Here is an 18,408-nt window from a genome sequence, read left to right as displayed (position 1 = left end):
TTATGTTTCTGGAAAAGGCATTGAAATACTCGGAAATTCAAAGTTTTAAACCGAGTGGGTCGTTGCAGGACACTACAAGACTTATTTTTTATAGTTACATTATTTCAATTTTAGGACATTTACTCCCAAAACCTGGCTGTCCATGACAACAGCAGTGTTTTTATTTTTCAAACCAAACATTTTTGGTTAAGGTTAACTGTCAGTTCCAGCAACAGTATTTGAATAAGTTCATATTGTTTCAGAATAAAAGCTCTCAGCTCCAGACACTGATGCTCTAACCCTAACCAAACCTTTTTCTAATCCTGACCCTAAAAAGCAGGTCTTAATCCAACCAAAAATGTCCTCACAAAGTTAGGACCAAAGACACGTGAACACACACACACACACTCAGCCCACCTGTGTTATTTAAAATAATCCTTGATGACAGTGAGTGTAGTCGCCTGCAGTCGTGTCACTGACATCACTAGGTTTTCAGGTTTGGGGTTATTTTTAAAGTGTGTGTCAGAGGATGAGTGTGAAACATGGGTATGCTCCCTTTGTTGTTTTGTTGTCTGGGTTTTGACCTTGTCTTCTGTCTGACTTCTCTTGAGTCACTAGACCTTGTTGCCGCTAAATGACTAAATAAAAAGACTAAAAGGCATCACGTCGTCTGTTGAGAATGAATAACTTTAAAAGCCCAGATTTATTTTGACTGGCTTTCCATGATGTGTTTTTCAATGATACTTGTAGTTCATGGTTTCATAGACTGTGAACTGGGTAACTGGGAACTGGTAGTACTTGTCCTGTTTTGATTTTATAGTGTTATTCCTCTTTGAACTGAATTAAACTGTAATAGAATAGAGCTTCCCGCTTTCGGCGAGCCCATGGGAATGGGGGGAGGAGGCCTGGACGCCTCCCTGGTGAAGTGTTCCTGAGCATGTGCCACCAGGAGGAGGCCCTAGCAGAGGACCAGGGCTCGCTGGTGTCTCCAGTGAATCCTAGTAACGCCTCGGGATTTCCCCGGAAGAGCTGGACAGAGAGGCTGGGAGGAGAGGGAAGTCTGGACTCCTCAGCTAGATCAGACTGGGATGTGACCAGACGACACTATGTCAAACTGTCCAGAGCAAAAGAAAGGACACAAAAGCTTTTACTTTTTGTGATCCTGAGATTCTCGTGTAGTTCCACTAATGATAAAGTGTATTGTGTAACATTTCAGTCCCTCTGTTGTTACACGTCATGACCCCCTGACCCCTGATGTGGGCGGAGCACATGTGTTTCATGTGTTGTGTTGTGTTGTGTGTTTTGCACGTGCGCATGCGAGCGTGCACGCTTGGTTTCTGTTATGTCGATAGTCAGCCCTTCCAGCTATGCAATCGCATTAAGATAAGCTTTTCTCTCCACTCAACCGAAGAACGTCAATAAACACTGGGAATAAAAACTTCCTGCTGCACACGCACACACACAGAGGGGGACATGTTGTGGTCAGCATGTTTGCTCTCACTGAGTCGAGACGAGCCACGTGCATCTACTGTCGTTCCACCCTCGCGGAAACTACCTGACAGGATGAGACGAGAAATGAAGGGGAGGGAGGAACACAGTGAATCCTCTGTGAGAATTATACGGAGGAGGCAAATAAGACATAGTTTTCTGATTTTCATGATCTCCCTCGTGCTTCAAGATTTCTGTTATTTCCGAGGCAACGGGCGACTTTGTGTGTAGCCGTAGCAACGCAACACACATACTTTTCCTCACAGCTCACAGCTGCGAGTATGTGCCAATGTTCACGACACGATTAAAGTAGAACAGCTGAGCATTTGTATAAATTAACGCTATATTTGAATAGGTGAACAAGGAGGACAGGTGAACGATGAGGACAGGTGAATGAATGATGATGAGGACAGGTGAACAAGGAGGACAGGTGAATGATGAGGACAGGTGAACAATGAGGAGGACAGGTGAACAAGGAGGACAGGTGAACGATGAGGACAGGACAGGTGTATGATGAGGACAGGTGTACAAGAAGGACAGGTGAATGAATGATGATGAGGACAGGTGAACAAGGAGGACAGGTGAATGACAGGTGAGGACAGGAGAGGAGGACAGGTGTGAGGACAGATGAGGAAAGGTGAACAAGGAGGACAGGAAGGAGGTGAATGAATGATGATGAGGACAGGTGAACAAGGAGGACAGGTGAACAATGAGGAGGACAGGTGAACAAGGAGGGAAGGTGAATGAATGATGATGAGGACAGGTGAACAAGGAGGACAAATGAATGATGAGGACAGGTGAACAATGAGGAGGACAGGTGGATGATGAAGACAGGTGAATGATGAGGACAGGTGAACAAGTAGGACAGGTGAACGATGAGGAGGACAGATGAAAGATGAGGACAGGTGAATTGGCATCAAGGTCCCTGAGTGAGTGAGACAGTTAAGGTGTTTGTGACCTTTGACCCATTTTGACTGATACATTATGTGTTTAAATATTTTTATTTTGTCAGTTTAATTGAAAACAATTCATGTGAGATTTGTTCCCCTGTCCTTTTTGCACGACACAAGAAAAAATGCATACATTTTAAACAAGCTACTTTTTTACTTGTACTTAAGTAAAAATGTTATTAAAATAGTGGTACTTTTACTTTTACTGCGTAGAATATTTCAGTACTCTTACCACCTCTGGATATATTTGTTAGCGTGTCTTCATCCTCATTATAATGATTTATTGTTTGGTTTTTAGCTGCTCTTGTCGTCTGTTGCCTGGATGTGGGAGGACTGAATTTGATAACATTTTCAGGGGGATGTAGATAATTACACACAGGGAAAAAAAATGAATCTGGAAGGTGGACTTGATTAAGATGTGTTCTTTCTTTATTTTGGGACTCTCAGGAGTGCAGGTGGAGCTGAGTGGTTGATGGACAACGTGAGCGGCTCCACATGTGGAGCTTCCATTTCTTTCTTTAGCTGAAACGTGGAGTGGCTCAGTGATTGTACTGAATTCCATTGTAAGTCGCTTTGGATAAAAGCGTCTGCTAAATGACATGTGATGATGTGACGAAACGTCTTTCCCTCCTCCTGAAGTCTGGGGCTCTTCGGTCTCTTGCAGTGTGACGTTACTGTCATTGGTCACTGTGTCAAGTACGTAAGGGCATCGGGCCTAAAACTTAATAATAAACCCTTTCTGATGCTTCATGACTAATGCTGGGATGCGTGCCAGGACACTATTTGCATCTGAACTGTCTGTGAATTATCGAAAATGTCCCGAAAATAGAAAAGTACATTGATTCATTCTGTGTCCTCGTCTCAGTTTTTCTGTGGTTTAAAAAAGATATTGCCGTAATTAAACATTACGTACTTTTGCAAATGGGTTTGGCTGATGGATGAGTCATCCTGCTCTCAGGTGCGCTGACCTCTTCTGCGTTTAAACCTTTCAAACTTAACTTAACTCTCATGTTGTGACCGCTTGCTCAGGATATACAGTGCATGCTGTGAGGAACGCGGAGAAAAAGACTCCTACTTCCCTTTTTGCTCTTGATACACTCGGAGAGTGCCTATTTTTCTTATTTCCTTTATGTTTCGTGGTTATTTATTTATTTATTTCATAATGTATCGTTGTCATATGTAAACTTATTATTATCATTTCATATGTTTATGACAACCGAACCTAAACGTAGTTTTGGTTTCTGGGAGTTAAACCTGTGTCCATCACACCACTAAGTGAACTGCCAGTAGGAACCCTGTTGAAGCTTCTTGGTGGCAACACACCAAAAGTACCAGATTGCTGTTATTATATTGTACCACCACTAGGGGGCGCCTATGGGCAGAGGTGGAAAAGTACCACCATTTTGATAACATTTTACTTAACTACAAATAAAAGTACCCAGACCGGGCACCAAACCCAACACCTTCTTGCTGTGAGGCGACAGAGCTAACCACTGTGTCACCGTGCTGCTAGTGTCTAGTTTGTCCGGCCCTGGCTTCTTTTACTGCTTTGCACAAAACACACTGTGTCACTTAATATCGAGTTCTAATTCTTTTTTTTGCGTTTTATTAATGGATTACTTCCGCATTCGTTCATATGTTCATATTGCGAAAACAAACACTTTTATTTCGAAATTAAAACTGCCGCTCCTGTGCAGCAGTGTGCAGCAGACAGAATGACTCGGTGCTCGTGTCTCGGTGCTCGTGTTATCGGTGCTCGTGTCCAGGCCAGTGTCGTTTAAGCTGTTCCACTCTAAAAAGTGTCTGACAGCTGGAGAGTAGGTTTTTACCGTGATTGTGCCGCACCAGGGTCTCCATCAGTGCAGCGGGGACGCGACGAGACAAGAGTGCAGTCTCTTTGTGTCTTCACAGAGGCTGGTGATTTCAAGGGTGATATTTTTAGCCCTTTGATAAGACTTTTTTTTTATAAAAACAATATATGTATATATATATACCATATGCATTTGTGAATGGATGTGAGGCCTTGATGTCCTCAGTGACCACAATGCGTCTTTGTCCATGTCTGATGAGAGAACCGAGACAACGATACAGTATATATTTAACTGTTTTTTTTTTTTTTGTATTTTCACGAACAAAAGCCTGATTCCTCTTTGCTCTCAGTTGTGTTCACATCTGTGTTTGTGAGCTCCTCACCTTCATCAATGCTGATTATGAAGCATGATTTTTTGCACACGTGTGCCTTGTTGGACTGCGATGATTCTCGGGGAAAGATATTTTTTGTGGCACAGACACTCTTTACAGATCTTTACTTTAGTACTCGATTCATTGCATTAATGTCATAGTCAACACGCAATTAATCGCACGTTTTTATCTCTTCTAAATGTCCCTTGATTTCTTTTTGTCCCATTATTTTTTCTCATTTTAATGCATTTTAATATGTAAAAACCATTCACTTCAACAAACCTGCCAGTTGACGTTAGACTAGGAGGAAAAAGCTGAGGTCCTGCTGTCATGCACAGACAAGTCTGTCGCATTCATCGCTAACAAACGCCGCTGGGGTACAGATTTAGACGCAGCCTTGGGACTGAGTTTGGAATGTGAGTCACAGACTGGAATAATTTACTGTTTTTTCGACATGTACTGCACGCACACATTGAATTCCAGTAGTCTGGTTTGGATGGAGTTCCCCAGTGAGCCTTTAATTGTCCCACATCAATATAAACAACACACACACATTGAAGAGCAATAACAAGCCAGTGTCTTTTATTTTCTGGAGAAGTCTGTTGTTGATGTACGTCTGCCATCATGTTTTGATGAGCAATAATAGACCAGGATTAATATTATTGTTATTATTACTCACATACGTCTTTGCAACTTTGTGTTCTGAAGACGCTTCCCAAGCAATCATGATGTTTATACACGACAGTGCGACCACTGAAATCTAACATAGAGTGGTCTCTGATGTAATCCTCGAAATACGAGTAATAGGGAATGAAGTATTTCATCGTTTGAGAATAAAGTCGTGATATTATGGGAACACAGTCAGAATATTATGAGAATAAAGTTGTAATTTTACGTGATTAAAGTCGTAATTTTACAGGAATAAAGTCATAATTCTACATGAATAAAGTTGGAATTTTACAAGAATAAAGTCTTAATTTTACAAGAATAAAGTCTTATTTTAAAAGAATGAAGTTGTAATAGTACAAGAATAAATTTGTAATATTATGAGAATAAAGTCTTAATTTTACGAGAATAAAGTCGTAATATTATGAGAATAAAGTTGTAATATTATGAGAATAGAGTTGTAATTTTACGAGAATAAAGTCGTAATATTATGAGAATAAAGTCTTCAGTAATAGTCGTGAAGTTGTACTATTATGACTTTATTCTCGTAAATTACGACTCATGAAGAGTTAGAATACACGTCTTCTTTATACTGTACGTGTAAAATACTGACTACAGTAGATAATAACGCCCAACAATAGCTCGGTACATTTTTGTTGAGCTGGAATAATGACGTGGATGAATGGTATGTTCCATTATCTCTGTGTGAGTCAACAGCAGCGGAGATGGAGAATCCACCTCTGAAGCCCCTCAGGTTTGGGACGCAGGTCTAAACTCGCGTTCGCTCTGACTTACGCTGTGAATCACACAGATGTCTGCCACTGATACAGTAGTTGGTTTTCATCTTCAAAACACCCCCCCCAAACACAGGTGTAAATATAGACAGTTGTCATGGTGACATGCGCCGCACAGGTGGCTGCCAATGTCAATCTAAGTGGAAGGTAGTGATTACCTGAGTCTGTGAGTGAGTTTGAGTTGAGAACCAGCTCCAATCTTCATCTTGTTGTTCTTCCTCTGCTGTTTCATGTCGTATTACAGGCTGTTATGGGATGGATGAATGTTTGAATATCACATTGTGCAACAAGTATGATGGTCTGTGAGACGAGAACGTGTGTGTGTGTGTGTGTGTGTGTGTGTGTGTGTGTGTGTGTGTGCACAGAAGTGTTGAGCAACTTAGTAGAAGTCAAGTTTTAAATGAAGGATTTAATTGTCAGCACATTAAACCTCACTCTCCAACCCTTTGTTCATGCAAATCATCCAATCATAGCAGTGAGGTAATGCATTTAGGCATGTGGACAAGGTCAGGACAACCTGCTGAAGGTCAAACTAGACATCAGACTGAGGGAGGAAATGTGATTTAAGCATTTGAACACAGAGCATTTAGGCTGCTTCTGTTCCATTACTATGATAAAATGTCCAGTATCCAGGCTATAAGAAATGTACAATATTGTGTGTCTCATATCTGATTTTCAGCACAACTTATAGACAATCTGATGACATTTCTTTTTCCATTTTCACCAACTATATAAACACAACTGGGCAAAAAGTACTGGAAATGTTTAAAATCAGATGGAAGCAGAAATTTGGAGAAACGTCACAATTATTGCTACGAAAAAAGTCTTAATATTACGAGAAAAAAGTCGAAATATTATGAGAAAAAAGTCATAATATTACGAGAAAAAAGTCATAATATGAGAAAAAAGTCAATATTATAAAAAATCATAATATTATGAGAAAAAAGTCATAATATTACGAGAAAAAAGTCATAATATGAGAAAAAAGTCAATATTATAAAAAATCATAATATTATGAGAAAGAAGTAGTAATATTACAAGAAAAAAAGTTGTAATTTCAGAGAAAAAAGTCGTAAGCAAGTACATGATTTTCAAACCGCAACTATTATCTCAACTGAGAGGGGTGTCCTTTTTTTTTTTGCCCTTGACCCATGAAATGTTCATGCACGGCACTGACGATGCAGACATACCAGGGTTGTGTCTGAAAACCAAACTCTTTACTTGTGTGGGAACATGACTTTTTCCCCCTGAAACTAACCCACATTAAAGGGACTTAAAACAGAGACACACATTATACATCTGTGAGTTCGACAGACTCTGCCCCCAAAACAAAACCCACAACTAACCCTTTATATGAGGAGAACACAAACAAGAAGTCAGTTATGTATCCCTGGGGAGTAACATTGACAGAGTGTAGTAGAGTGTGTAGTGTGGTTTGGACGTCACTGTGCTTCCCTGTAACCGGACTCAGACGGGGATTACTCTGTGAGAACACAGTAAACCTGTTCACCTGTATTCACGGCGCCGCTGAATAGAAAGCGTATGTTTGATGGAGCAGTTTCCAGCAGTTTGCCATTGCATCATGGCACAGTCCCATTCTGAAAGATCAGCGAGTACAAAACACTCCAACAGCCCCGTTGTGCTTTTGAATGGAATCACACTCAGACTTCTCCAGACGTCAGTGACTCAAAGTCTACATGTATGTACAGCATGTTTCATGCTGTAGCTGACAGTGTAGAGCTGGTTTGCCATATAGGTCATACAAACAGCTTCCAGTAACAAGTAAAAAAATGTGAGATTTATGAAAGTTCATTAAACTTGCTTCATGTAAACAGTCTTGTATAAAGTACCTAAAAGGGATACTTGAGTGAAAAGTACAAGTATCTTACCAGAAAATGACTTTGGCAGAAGTAGAAGTCACTATTTATTATAATATAACTTAAATAAAATATGAAGAAAAAAAGTATATGAACTTAAGTATCAAAAGTACATTTTCTGACGTAGACGTACTCAGTTTTTTAGACGTAAAGATAGGATTGAGCCATGGTGTCTCAGTGGTGTGGCGAGTTGTCTTTCAACTGGAATGTTGTGGGTTCAATTCCTGGCTCTGCTAGCGTATATGTGTCCTTGTGCAAGACACTGAACCCCATGTTGAAGCATGTGAAAGACCGGTGTAAAGCAGCTCATCAAGACTAGAAAAGCTCTATATAAATACAGACCATTACCAACTCTCCTTCTTCTCCTTCTTCTTCTTCTTCTGACTTTATCGGTAGTAACAAGTAACAAAGACAGTTAGAGGAAAATGTGACATGTTAGAAGAACTACAATATCATTTATACAAGCAGCAACAGCAGATATGATATAAGTGGATCTGGATCCTGCAGCCTGCCAGACGAGAACAGAGAGAGAGAGTCATATTCATACCTTGAGCATGACTTCATTATGTCATTAACCTTGTTCTTGTATCCTAGCGCATCCTAGAAATGTGTCATGAAACCATTTTTATGTCTTTTCCTGACCAAACTACACATGTGAGTTTGAGACCCCTGCTGTACTGGATGGACCTGCTGCAGTCTATGACCAAATAAAATGATTTTCATTGCTGTGGCCACCACCTCCATGGCAACAGATGATAATTAAATATATATATGTGTATTAAAGTAGCACAGTTCGGGCTTCATTAAAGATGAAGTGTAAATGTGAGCGTGAGCTGCTGTCAATCCATGCTCATATGAAACTCACTCTCTTCCTCTGCTCACCTCACTCTTTCCATTGCATACTCATGGCTGCAGATAAGAGAGGAGGGAGGGATGGAGGGGTGGGAGGTCGTTCAAATGATGAGAAATATTTTTTATAGAACGTAAAGATTGAAAACAACCCACAGAGGCGAGGAGAAATAGGTTAAAGTTAATGACATTCAGTGGTGCCGAGTCTATACCGTGACAGGTGTGACCTTTCTTTAGAGTTGTGTGTGTGTTCGTGCCCTGTAAGGTTTCACGTATCATAGCTGAGTCACTTCGGATTGCCTCTGTCAAGGGCCACGGACGTGTAGTGACTGCAGGTACAAGACCAAGCTCGGATAATGTTTCTCCGCCCTCCTGCAGCTGCTTGTTTTTGCTTGTGCCGGCAGGTCCCTTCTGTTTGGTGCATAGATATGCACCGCTCTAATATTGGTGGAAACTCTATAATAATATTTAGATATTCTTTAAGGAAAAGCGTGATGCACTTGTTATTGTTTTATTGAAAATGAGGGGCTAAATGATTGAGACTTGAGGTATTGTTTTTTTTAGCTGCAAAGTATAGTGAAATTATTAATAGTTCATGTATTAGGGCCCAAGTGAAGAGAAAAAACGTCATCTTTCAAGAATACAGTCGTAATATTATAAGAATAAATTCGTAATATCATAAGAATAAAGTCAGAGTATTGTGACAAAAAAGTCGCAATAATAAAAAGTCGGAATTTTATGTGATATAACAAGAAAAAAGTCATAATATTACGAGAAAAAGTCATAAAATTAAAATAAATTCCAAAAATTATGAGAAAATTTTTAATATAACTTCACTCAATGCTCCACGTTCCTCATCTTCAAGCAGGTAGCAGCTGAGATTTTGCTTGAATAATAATAACATCTTTATTCTCAAAATATTAAAAAGAAAAGTCTTAAGTTTGGCTTCATTCACGCTTTGCCTCCTCATGTTATCAGATGTTCAGAGAAGAAATCGTGCTTGACCCCCTCCAGCACTGAGGAAAGGTGAGAAATGTGAGGAAATGAAAAGCTGAGGCGGCTCAGGCAGGCGTGCAGTGACTGTGGAACTTCAAATGTCAAAAGTGAGACATCAAACTGAGGAGCGCACGTGTCGAAAAATCACGAGTATCACCGCTTCACACTTCACACTCTGTGAGGCCTCATAAAAATGTGTCATTGTTGTCAAATTTGGAAGTGGTAAAATAAACTTTAACTGTGTTCAGTGCTTATTTGTGGGCCCTGACATCCAGTCATCCAATTCAAAATCTTACAAACTGTTCACAATCTGATGTTGTTTCTCTGCATCCTCTGATCTCGCAGCATGACATGATAATGAAGAGCCTCTGCTGCAGTGCATTATGGGAACAGACAGTAATTGAAGCCTCTTATCCAAAGCATGGCTTTACGATGGACAGCATGCATATAAGCTCATACATGTAAACACATCACACACACACACACACACACAAACACACAAAAACAACTAGTAATTGTTCTCCTGTGGTGTTTGAGTTGTAAGTAAATTTCCGAGACTCCAGGCTGTCGTGGGAAAATGAGCTCACAGCTGCGAAGGAAATGAGGAATGAGTTCACCGAGTCTGGTTATTGCAAATGTTTCGCCCCAGCGGTGAAAATAATGAAAATGGAGAAAGCTAAATAAATTCAGTTGCTGACAGAGCATGCCTAATATTTCACACACGGGCAACAGTGCATAAATTTATATTACACTTGTCACAACACATATTTGACTGCCGTGTCTCCGTCGTCAGGAAATGACTAGTCCCTCCCGTAGCATTGAAATGATATGGAGTCATGTAGAACGGTACGTGCGTCGTGACACGAGTCATGTAATGGACCAGTCATCGTGACATCGTAGTATTTGGAAAGTGACGAACACGAAAAGCATCAAAAAGTGAATTCATCTAAAAAGAAATGTCAGTATATGCAGATGACTGATTGATTTTTCTCACCAAAATCCTCATTCTTCCTCGTAACTGTGACAAAGTTCAAGTTGCACGCCAAGTTTGTCCCCTGCCCGCGAGCTTACCTTCACGTCAGGAGTGCAATGCAAACACTTATCCTTATCGCCTGCGTATTAGATAACATGTTCCCAGTTTATCTAGTCACATGTCGCCCATTATCCCGAGAGATTCCGCAGTTCCCACGGGAGCAGAAATGTGAGCTTCCTCAATTTGTGGTTCCATCTGAAGTGAGTATGTTACATCACTCTTTAAAGGTCCATTGTGCACAAATTGTGGTGCTTTTCCACTACACAGTTCTAGCATGGCTCGGCATGGCTTACTTGGCTTTTCCATTAGGGATTGTACCTGGTACCTGGTGCTTTTTTTTAGTACCTGCTCTGGCGAGGTTCCAAGCGAGTCGATAGACTGCCGGCCTCTAAGCCAATCCAATCTAACTTTATTTACATTATAAAGCACATTAACAACAACAGAGTTGCACAAAGACTCAAAAATCCTGAAAACATGTGTTAATCTCTACGGAATTGTCAGAAATCTCAATATTCAACAGAGGAGTTGGTGTATTTACCGACAGCACTGCTGAAAGCTGACGATCGTGAGCTGAATCACAACCCGCTCTGATTGTATTTTAGTTCATTGACTGTGTCAGACTGAGTCTGTGCTGGATGAATCTTTTTAATGAACTGATTCTAATGATTCAGTTGCACCAAAAACTCCAGCTTTGCTCGTCACTAGTTTGTGTCGCGTATCAAACAAAGTCACGGCAGTTTCCTGCAGCCGTGCTATGACGACCCCATCCACGTTGAGGAGGTTCTATAGTCATGGAAAATAACGTGTCTGTCATTTGTCTGATACCAATTCAAGTAGAGCCGAGTAGTGCTTGAACCGTAACATGGAAAAGCATCAATAGTGACATTCAATAGTGAGACTGCAGACATTAACAAATGATAGACTCTTCCGCTCACCCCTTGCTTTCCTTTCCCCAAGAAGGTCATGGATCTAGGCTGACCTCTGTGTACCAGGAAGGATGTTGTTCTTCATGTGTATGGAAGCATCTACGTCTTAGCTGTGACTGTGCTCTCCTCTGCAGTGACCTGGATTTGAATCCTGGACTGTGTGGACGTGCAGCAGTGGACCACACAGGTCTAAATTTCATCAGAAGAAGCATCAGAAATATGCGTGGCATGCTCTTTGGCACAGGGTTATCATCTGTTTTCGCTTTGGTTATTTCGGACTTGAATGACAACACAGTGTTCTCACAAAACAAGCTTTCATACATTTATATAGTCACTACAATGAATAATGTTAAGGACTTGAAGAACACCAAGAATAAAGCACCCTTTTGTTCATGGGATGCCCTTACAACCATTGTTTTTAAGAATAATATAATAATAATATAATACTTTTTCTATCAAGTACCACCTGAGATATTATTGTGCTCTTAAAGTAACAGTGAAATTATAGTAAGACTCTACACAGGGCCCGAGCATGAACGCCGGGGGCAGAAACGTCTTTTGGATTTGGCCTCCATCTTTGGCGATTTGCACACTTCTTAATGAACAAACTTGTCTCAGCGTGTTTATCATACCATAATAAAAGAAACAGTGCCAGCGTGTGCTAATCACATCAAAGGCAAAATGTCATCGATAGGTTTAGTGGATTCAAAAGGACGTGACCACGGCAACCATCGGTTTACAGAATTTGGACCATTTGCCACGAAACAGGAAGTGCCCTGTAACTTTGCCATACATTGACCGATCGCCACAAAACTGAATGTGTGACACAAGAGACCGACCCCGAACATGAATACATACACAAACCTGACCCAACAGGAAGTCGGCCTTTTTGAATTTAGCGGCCATTTGACCACGAAACAGGAAGTGCCCTCTTACTTGGCCAAGGTCAGACAATCGCATTCACTCGAAGGCCCTCCAGTGAATGCGGAGTACCATGAGCAGTTCCACTCCGATCACATGGTGTATACAGCAGAACAGTGTGTCTGAGTCACTTGGAGGCTGTAACTGATTTACATCTTTATGAATAATATATTATAAATGGATTATACACATGGTCCACATATGTACTTATTCTATGGATTATAAAGGAACTCGTTTTACAATGAGATGAGACAGAAACCTGCTGCGTTCGCTAACAATTACAGTAGCACAGCGTGTGATCTGGATGTGTCTGGGGGACGGCTCTATGTAGTTCCTATTGTCCCTCAGTCAGTGGGCATATCTGCTGTTTTCCTGCCAAACCACACGTGTCTTCACTAAGCCAGAGACACAAATACATCTTACACTTTGATCTTTGAACATTTATATGTTTAATTTCAGTCCACCCGGTGACGTAATGCTGAACACTGACCTTCTCAGGACTAGTAGTACCCTCATGGAGACCAAAACCTGGGTCTAATGAGGCCCAATCTTATATCTGAGGAACTGATTATGGTTAGGGTTAGTCATTATCAGTCTTTGGCTATGGCATCCACATGAATGGAAACTAATGCAGTGTCCTAAATAAGAACAGCCAAGCAAATCTGTGTGTGTGTGTGGAATATTAAATTGAATTTATGCAAAAATAAGGGAAAGTAGGAGTGACTGCATTCAAAAACTAGTGCACACCTCCTCAAGGCCGCTCAGTTTCAGTGTCAACACACTCAGTTATTTAAAAAAAACAAAACAAATATGAATCAGCAACGGCAATCACTACCAAAATCTGAAATATAAACCTACATCCCCAGAAATTCCATCCAAAGCCGCCCTCTACTTTTCAGACCAAAACATAATCTCCTTGGTGAAGAGAAGTAGTGGGTGTTTAAAAAAAAAAATAATGGAAGGAAATGCTTTGACTGACGACATGGAAGAGCAGGAAAGTGAATGAGAAATTAAAATGATGTTTGTGTTTTTCAAAGTCGTGGATAGACGAGGGTGAGGGTTGGGGGTGGCAGGAACAGTACAGTCTCACTGTGTGCTCACTGTGACTCATTCTCTCTCTCTGACTGGCATCCAAAATGAAAGCCCACTTTGTGACCAGCCCCCGTCACTGTGACAGAGGCCCCTGCTTGACGGACTCATGAAATTACTATGATCAAATTAGAGAACAGTGTTAATCTGCTCTCCTGGGCGGGCTGCAGAGAGTCCCCCACAGGGCGCTGACGCATGTCTCTGAATAACAGTGGAGCACAAGATAAGGAAGTGGAAAGCTCCTCTCCTCCATTGTCTTAATGGAAGAATGAGTTTTAATAGAGTGCAGCATGGTGTCACCATTAATACACATACTGGAGCACCGTCTCCTTTAAAAATAAGTTTACAGGTTCATTTTTAGAATTGTGTTTTATTTAATAATGCATGCACTTTGGATCTGGGTTCATACTTGATGGAATTTTTAAAGTGACGTACACAGGCATGTGAGTGATAATAATAATGAGGCTGGTCGTGCTCCGACGTCCTGCCTCTGTCACTCCCCATCAATCATGCGGCTCCAGTCATGAGCTGTGTTGCTCTGCGGCGACAGGAGACTCTCTGTTTACACACAAAGTTCAATCTCGGCTCGCCTCATTTATGCTCTAATGACAGGAGGGGTGCGGCTGGAGGGAAAGTAAAAGTGGATGTACAGTAATTTGAGTTCATGTATTACCATTAAAGCTGCTATCCGTGGAATAGTGTTGTTAAAATAGGTTTAGTAGCTCTGTATACTGACAGTTTTCACTGAGCTAGTGTTTGGTCAGTTAGTGTGTTTACATGCATTTTAAAAGTCCGATTTTAGTCGGACTAAGACAATAATTTAGTAAACACGTTCATAGTAATTCATAGTCCGATTACTCCTTCAATTTTTCCTCCTTCAATTTTTCCTCCACCTTTGACCCTGAAGTAGAAGGCAACGACGTATAAACTGCAGTACTGTTTTCTCCTCCACATGTATACTCGAACTTGGCAAGTTGTCCAATTGCCTGTGTTAGTGGGACTATGGTCTTAGCTCCATTGAACTGTCGATGTAAACATACTTAGTGACATGGATGCGTTCCGAATGTACTCATAGGTCGTAATTTTCAAAATTTGTGAAATTGTAATTCTAAATCAACTCGTTTTAATTATTTTTGCCCTGATATCACAACTTAAGATTGCTACTCCGAGCAAGAACTATATGTTCTAGGTTTCTTCTTGTCGAGGTCACTTTTTATCTCAATGAGGCTTTTACCTGGTTTAATAACATATAGGACATAATGTTTATTTGCGATATAATATTGCGATATTTCACTATATAAAATTTCCCCCCATCCTAAATATGTATATATAATTAAATTATATATATTAGCTAGGTTCGCTAATTAGCAACCTTAAATATGTATATATAATTAAATTAACTAGATTAGCTTGCTAATTAGCGAACCTAGCTTTAACCTTTTCTTAACTTGTTGACACCAACTGCTCTGCTCGTTCGAGTATTTGTTGTAAATAAATGCTCCCAGCAAACATGCAGTGACATATGGAGGAGAAAGGGCGACGCTAACAGCAACAACGACGTTAGCCAAACATTAGCTCACAGACAATGCCGCTAGCAGCTCTCAAAGTGATAGAAGAGCATGTCAAACTCTTGCCATGGTCTCTGGGATAATATCAGTTCAACTATCTGTGCAGCTTACATAATAACATGCTTAACGTGTGCTTTTATTGTGTATTTTGTGTGTGTCAATTGTTTATTCAGCCCAGTTGAAGAGAAATGCTTAACTAGTGTCAGTGAATTACAGCTAGAAGTCATCAAATATACTGTATTTGCTACGTGATGAACTCGTATGTGTATGATGTGTGTTCCTGTTCTTCTGGTTATTTTAAGGCCACCGTCCCTCATTATGTTTCAAAACAACTCCTCCTGGAAATATCTTGCTCACTTGTTCCACCATCAGCATGCTGCTGACTGTATATGCTGCTGCTGCTGCTGCACAGGCACAGGCACAGTTTACAATGAGCTTATCAGAAGCTTCCTGGCTGTAAACACATGCTGGAAATGGAAATGATATGAGCATCATAAACAGTAAATACATTTCTCTTGAAAGGACGGGGAAGATGCATCACAGTGACAATAAGAACAATTCTTTCTAGCATTAATTTGCTACTATGAGTCTAATTTATGTGCACGTAAAGGGCAGATACATTAGGTGGTGACATAAACCATGAATTAGAAACATGGATTCATTTATTTAACCTTTATTTACCTGTTTATGAATGAACAATGTCGAATGTCTGTTTACACTCCACTCTTAATTTAACTTTTCACATGCGAACTCTGACACACGCATATGTAAAGGATTTGTTTTATAACCACTTAAATTCAGTGTAAACACATAACTTTGTCTTCAGCGCTTCATCGCAGCAGCAGCAGGATGCAACTTACATCTAATGAATGCTTCCTGTTTGTTTACATCTCTGCAGGGAAGAGAGAGGACAGCACGTGGCACCGTCCCTGGCTTACCAAAACAAAAACATCCGCTACTACATCGGTGAACCTGATATGTTTCAGAAAATGACGCAGTTTCTCTGGACACATATCGGTACATCTCTGTGGTAAACAATGCGTAGGCCAGTGTCGGTATATGTGAGGAGCAGTGTGTCCTCTGCTTAAGCTGATTATCGCTCTGCGTAAGTTACTGTTGTGGTTGTAAGACATTAGTGAATGAGATGTACAATAGCACACGGTGATGATGGTGATGATGGTGATGATGGTGATGATTTCCCACACACACAATCATCTTTATTGTCCCTCTTTGATAAACTGACTGTGTTTATCGGCTTCCTGTGCCGTGTTATCTGATTCTTTACTGCGCAGATCTGCTGTGCAGCAGAGATGGACCTGCAGACGTAATGGTGCTCATATGGCTTCATAATAGATGCATGGTTGATGGGTGGATGGATGGATGGATGGATGGATGGTTACAGAAGCATGGAAAAAAAAAAAACAGATTTGTGTTGCTAAATATGGCACAGTAAATGGATGAAAGGAAGAACCAACTTCATTTTCAAAGCGCGGTCGACTCCTGCGCTGACTGGAAACACACTTAATCATTTTATGGTCCATGCCAGACCTCTAAATAACACACACACACACATTCTTGCGCAGCAGCCTTACTGAGGACTCATAGAGATAATGCATTTCCTAGCTCCTTACTCTAACCTTAACCATCATTATATAAACCCTTAACCTAAACCTAATTCTAATACTAAAGTCTTACCCACACTGGATGATTTTCTCTGACATGGAGAAGATTCTAGGGATTTGGGATCTCACAGAGATCGTGCGTGATTTAACGTGACTTCAGAATATAAACAGACATGGAGACAATGTTTTGTGCTGAGAAATGCAAAAAACTGCAAAAAAAAGACAGAATCAACTTGGCTAAAAAAAGACATCCATTTCCTGGTCAACTCGCTCTCACTGGTTATTGTAGGGTTCTGACCACGCCCCCAATCACTGTACAGTTGTACATACCAAACATATGCACGATTTGATTTGAAATCGGGAAGACTCTGATGCATCCAATGACATTAAAATTCTGTCTGTTAATCCCTCATACAATAATTATAATTTTATAATTATGTAATTTGACCAGATTCAAATCAGCCTCAAATCGGAAGACACCCACGACCAAAAAAAAAACCCTTTTAAATTGGTTTGAAGTGTTCCGTCTGCTGAAATGAAAAAAAAAATCATCACCTTGGGAGTGAAGTGCTCACTTTGTCCACTTTGAGCATGTCTCTCTCTCTGGGTCTAAATTTGTCCTGTGTCTCTGTCTGACTTGGTCTTCTCAGGGAGGACGGGGGATTATGGGAGGTCAAAAGTAGAACCGTCTGCTGGTTGTTATTGTTGTTGCTGGTTTGCGATGCCTCTGGCTGCTCTCGTCCTCTTTTACTAAAGGTTACACTGTAAACAGAGGAGGAAGCTGGAGGAGTTTTGGAGAGTGGCTTTTGTTTTCATAGACGGTGTTTACCTGCCACCGGCACCCCATGCATGCTTGCGCTTAACAAGGTTCATGACGACCAGCTTCTCTAATAAGTACATTAAGATTTGGAACACAGAATAGACCTTTTTTAGTGGAACACATTTAGATATTTGGAGATTATCTCTCAAGTCAATGTCTCTGACAACGGTTTTCTCTGCTTTTTCACCGGCTCTGCCATGATGAGTGTCTAAAATAATACTATCGCTGCCACCTGGCTAGGGAGAGTGTGTTTGGTGTTTCTCGCGAGACCCAAGACTCCCCGAGACTTCCTGAGTCTGAATCTTGAACTTGCAAGTCCAACTCCAGTCCGACTAGGCGTATACATGCAGGAGTAATCAGACTATGAATCACATTATCCAGGTACATTAGTCCGACTAAGACTAGCTCGATTTTAGTCAGACTAACATGTTTGCATACCGAATTTTTGTCTTAGTCTGACTAAAATCTGACTTTTTAGATGCATGTAAACGCACTGACTGACTCCAAATTAGGGCACAAATCTTGCAGCTTAACGCACAAACACTTTGTAATGCAGGAAAAACACAAAGACTTCTTGAGTAAAATGACACAGGTAAAAACCTAATTGATTTTTTGATGGACCATTGAGTTTCTAATGCTGCTGATGGTC

General features: G+C 40.6%; 1 protein-coding gene across 1 annotated transcript in view; it reads left to right on the top strand.

Moving 5' to 3' along the window:
• Positions 1–916: 916 nt before the first annotated feature.
• LOC122779691 (transcription factor SPT20 homolog) overlaps positions 917–18,408 on the top strand; it is a 31,521-nt gene continuing 14,029 nt past the window's right edge. Inside the window, exon 1 of the mRNA XM_044042264.1 lies at positions 917–1,102. Coding sequence (XP_043898199.1) covers positions 917–1,102 — 186 coding nt within the window. The remainder of the gene's footprint in view (positions 1,103–18,408) is intronic.

Source organism: Solea senegalensis, linkage group LG13, assembly GCF_019176455.1.
Source record: "Solea senegalensis isolate Sse05_10M linkage group LG13, IFAPA_SoseM_1, whole genome shotgun sequence".
In the NCBI taxonomy this organism is placed as follows: Eukaryota; Metazoa; Chordata; class Actinopteri; order Pleuronectiformes; family Soleidae; genus Solea; species Solea senegalensis.
Note: the sequence above shows the minus strand (reverse complement) of the source record. Positions and strands in the feature narration are given on the sequence as shown.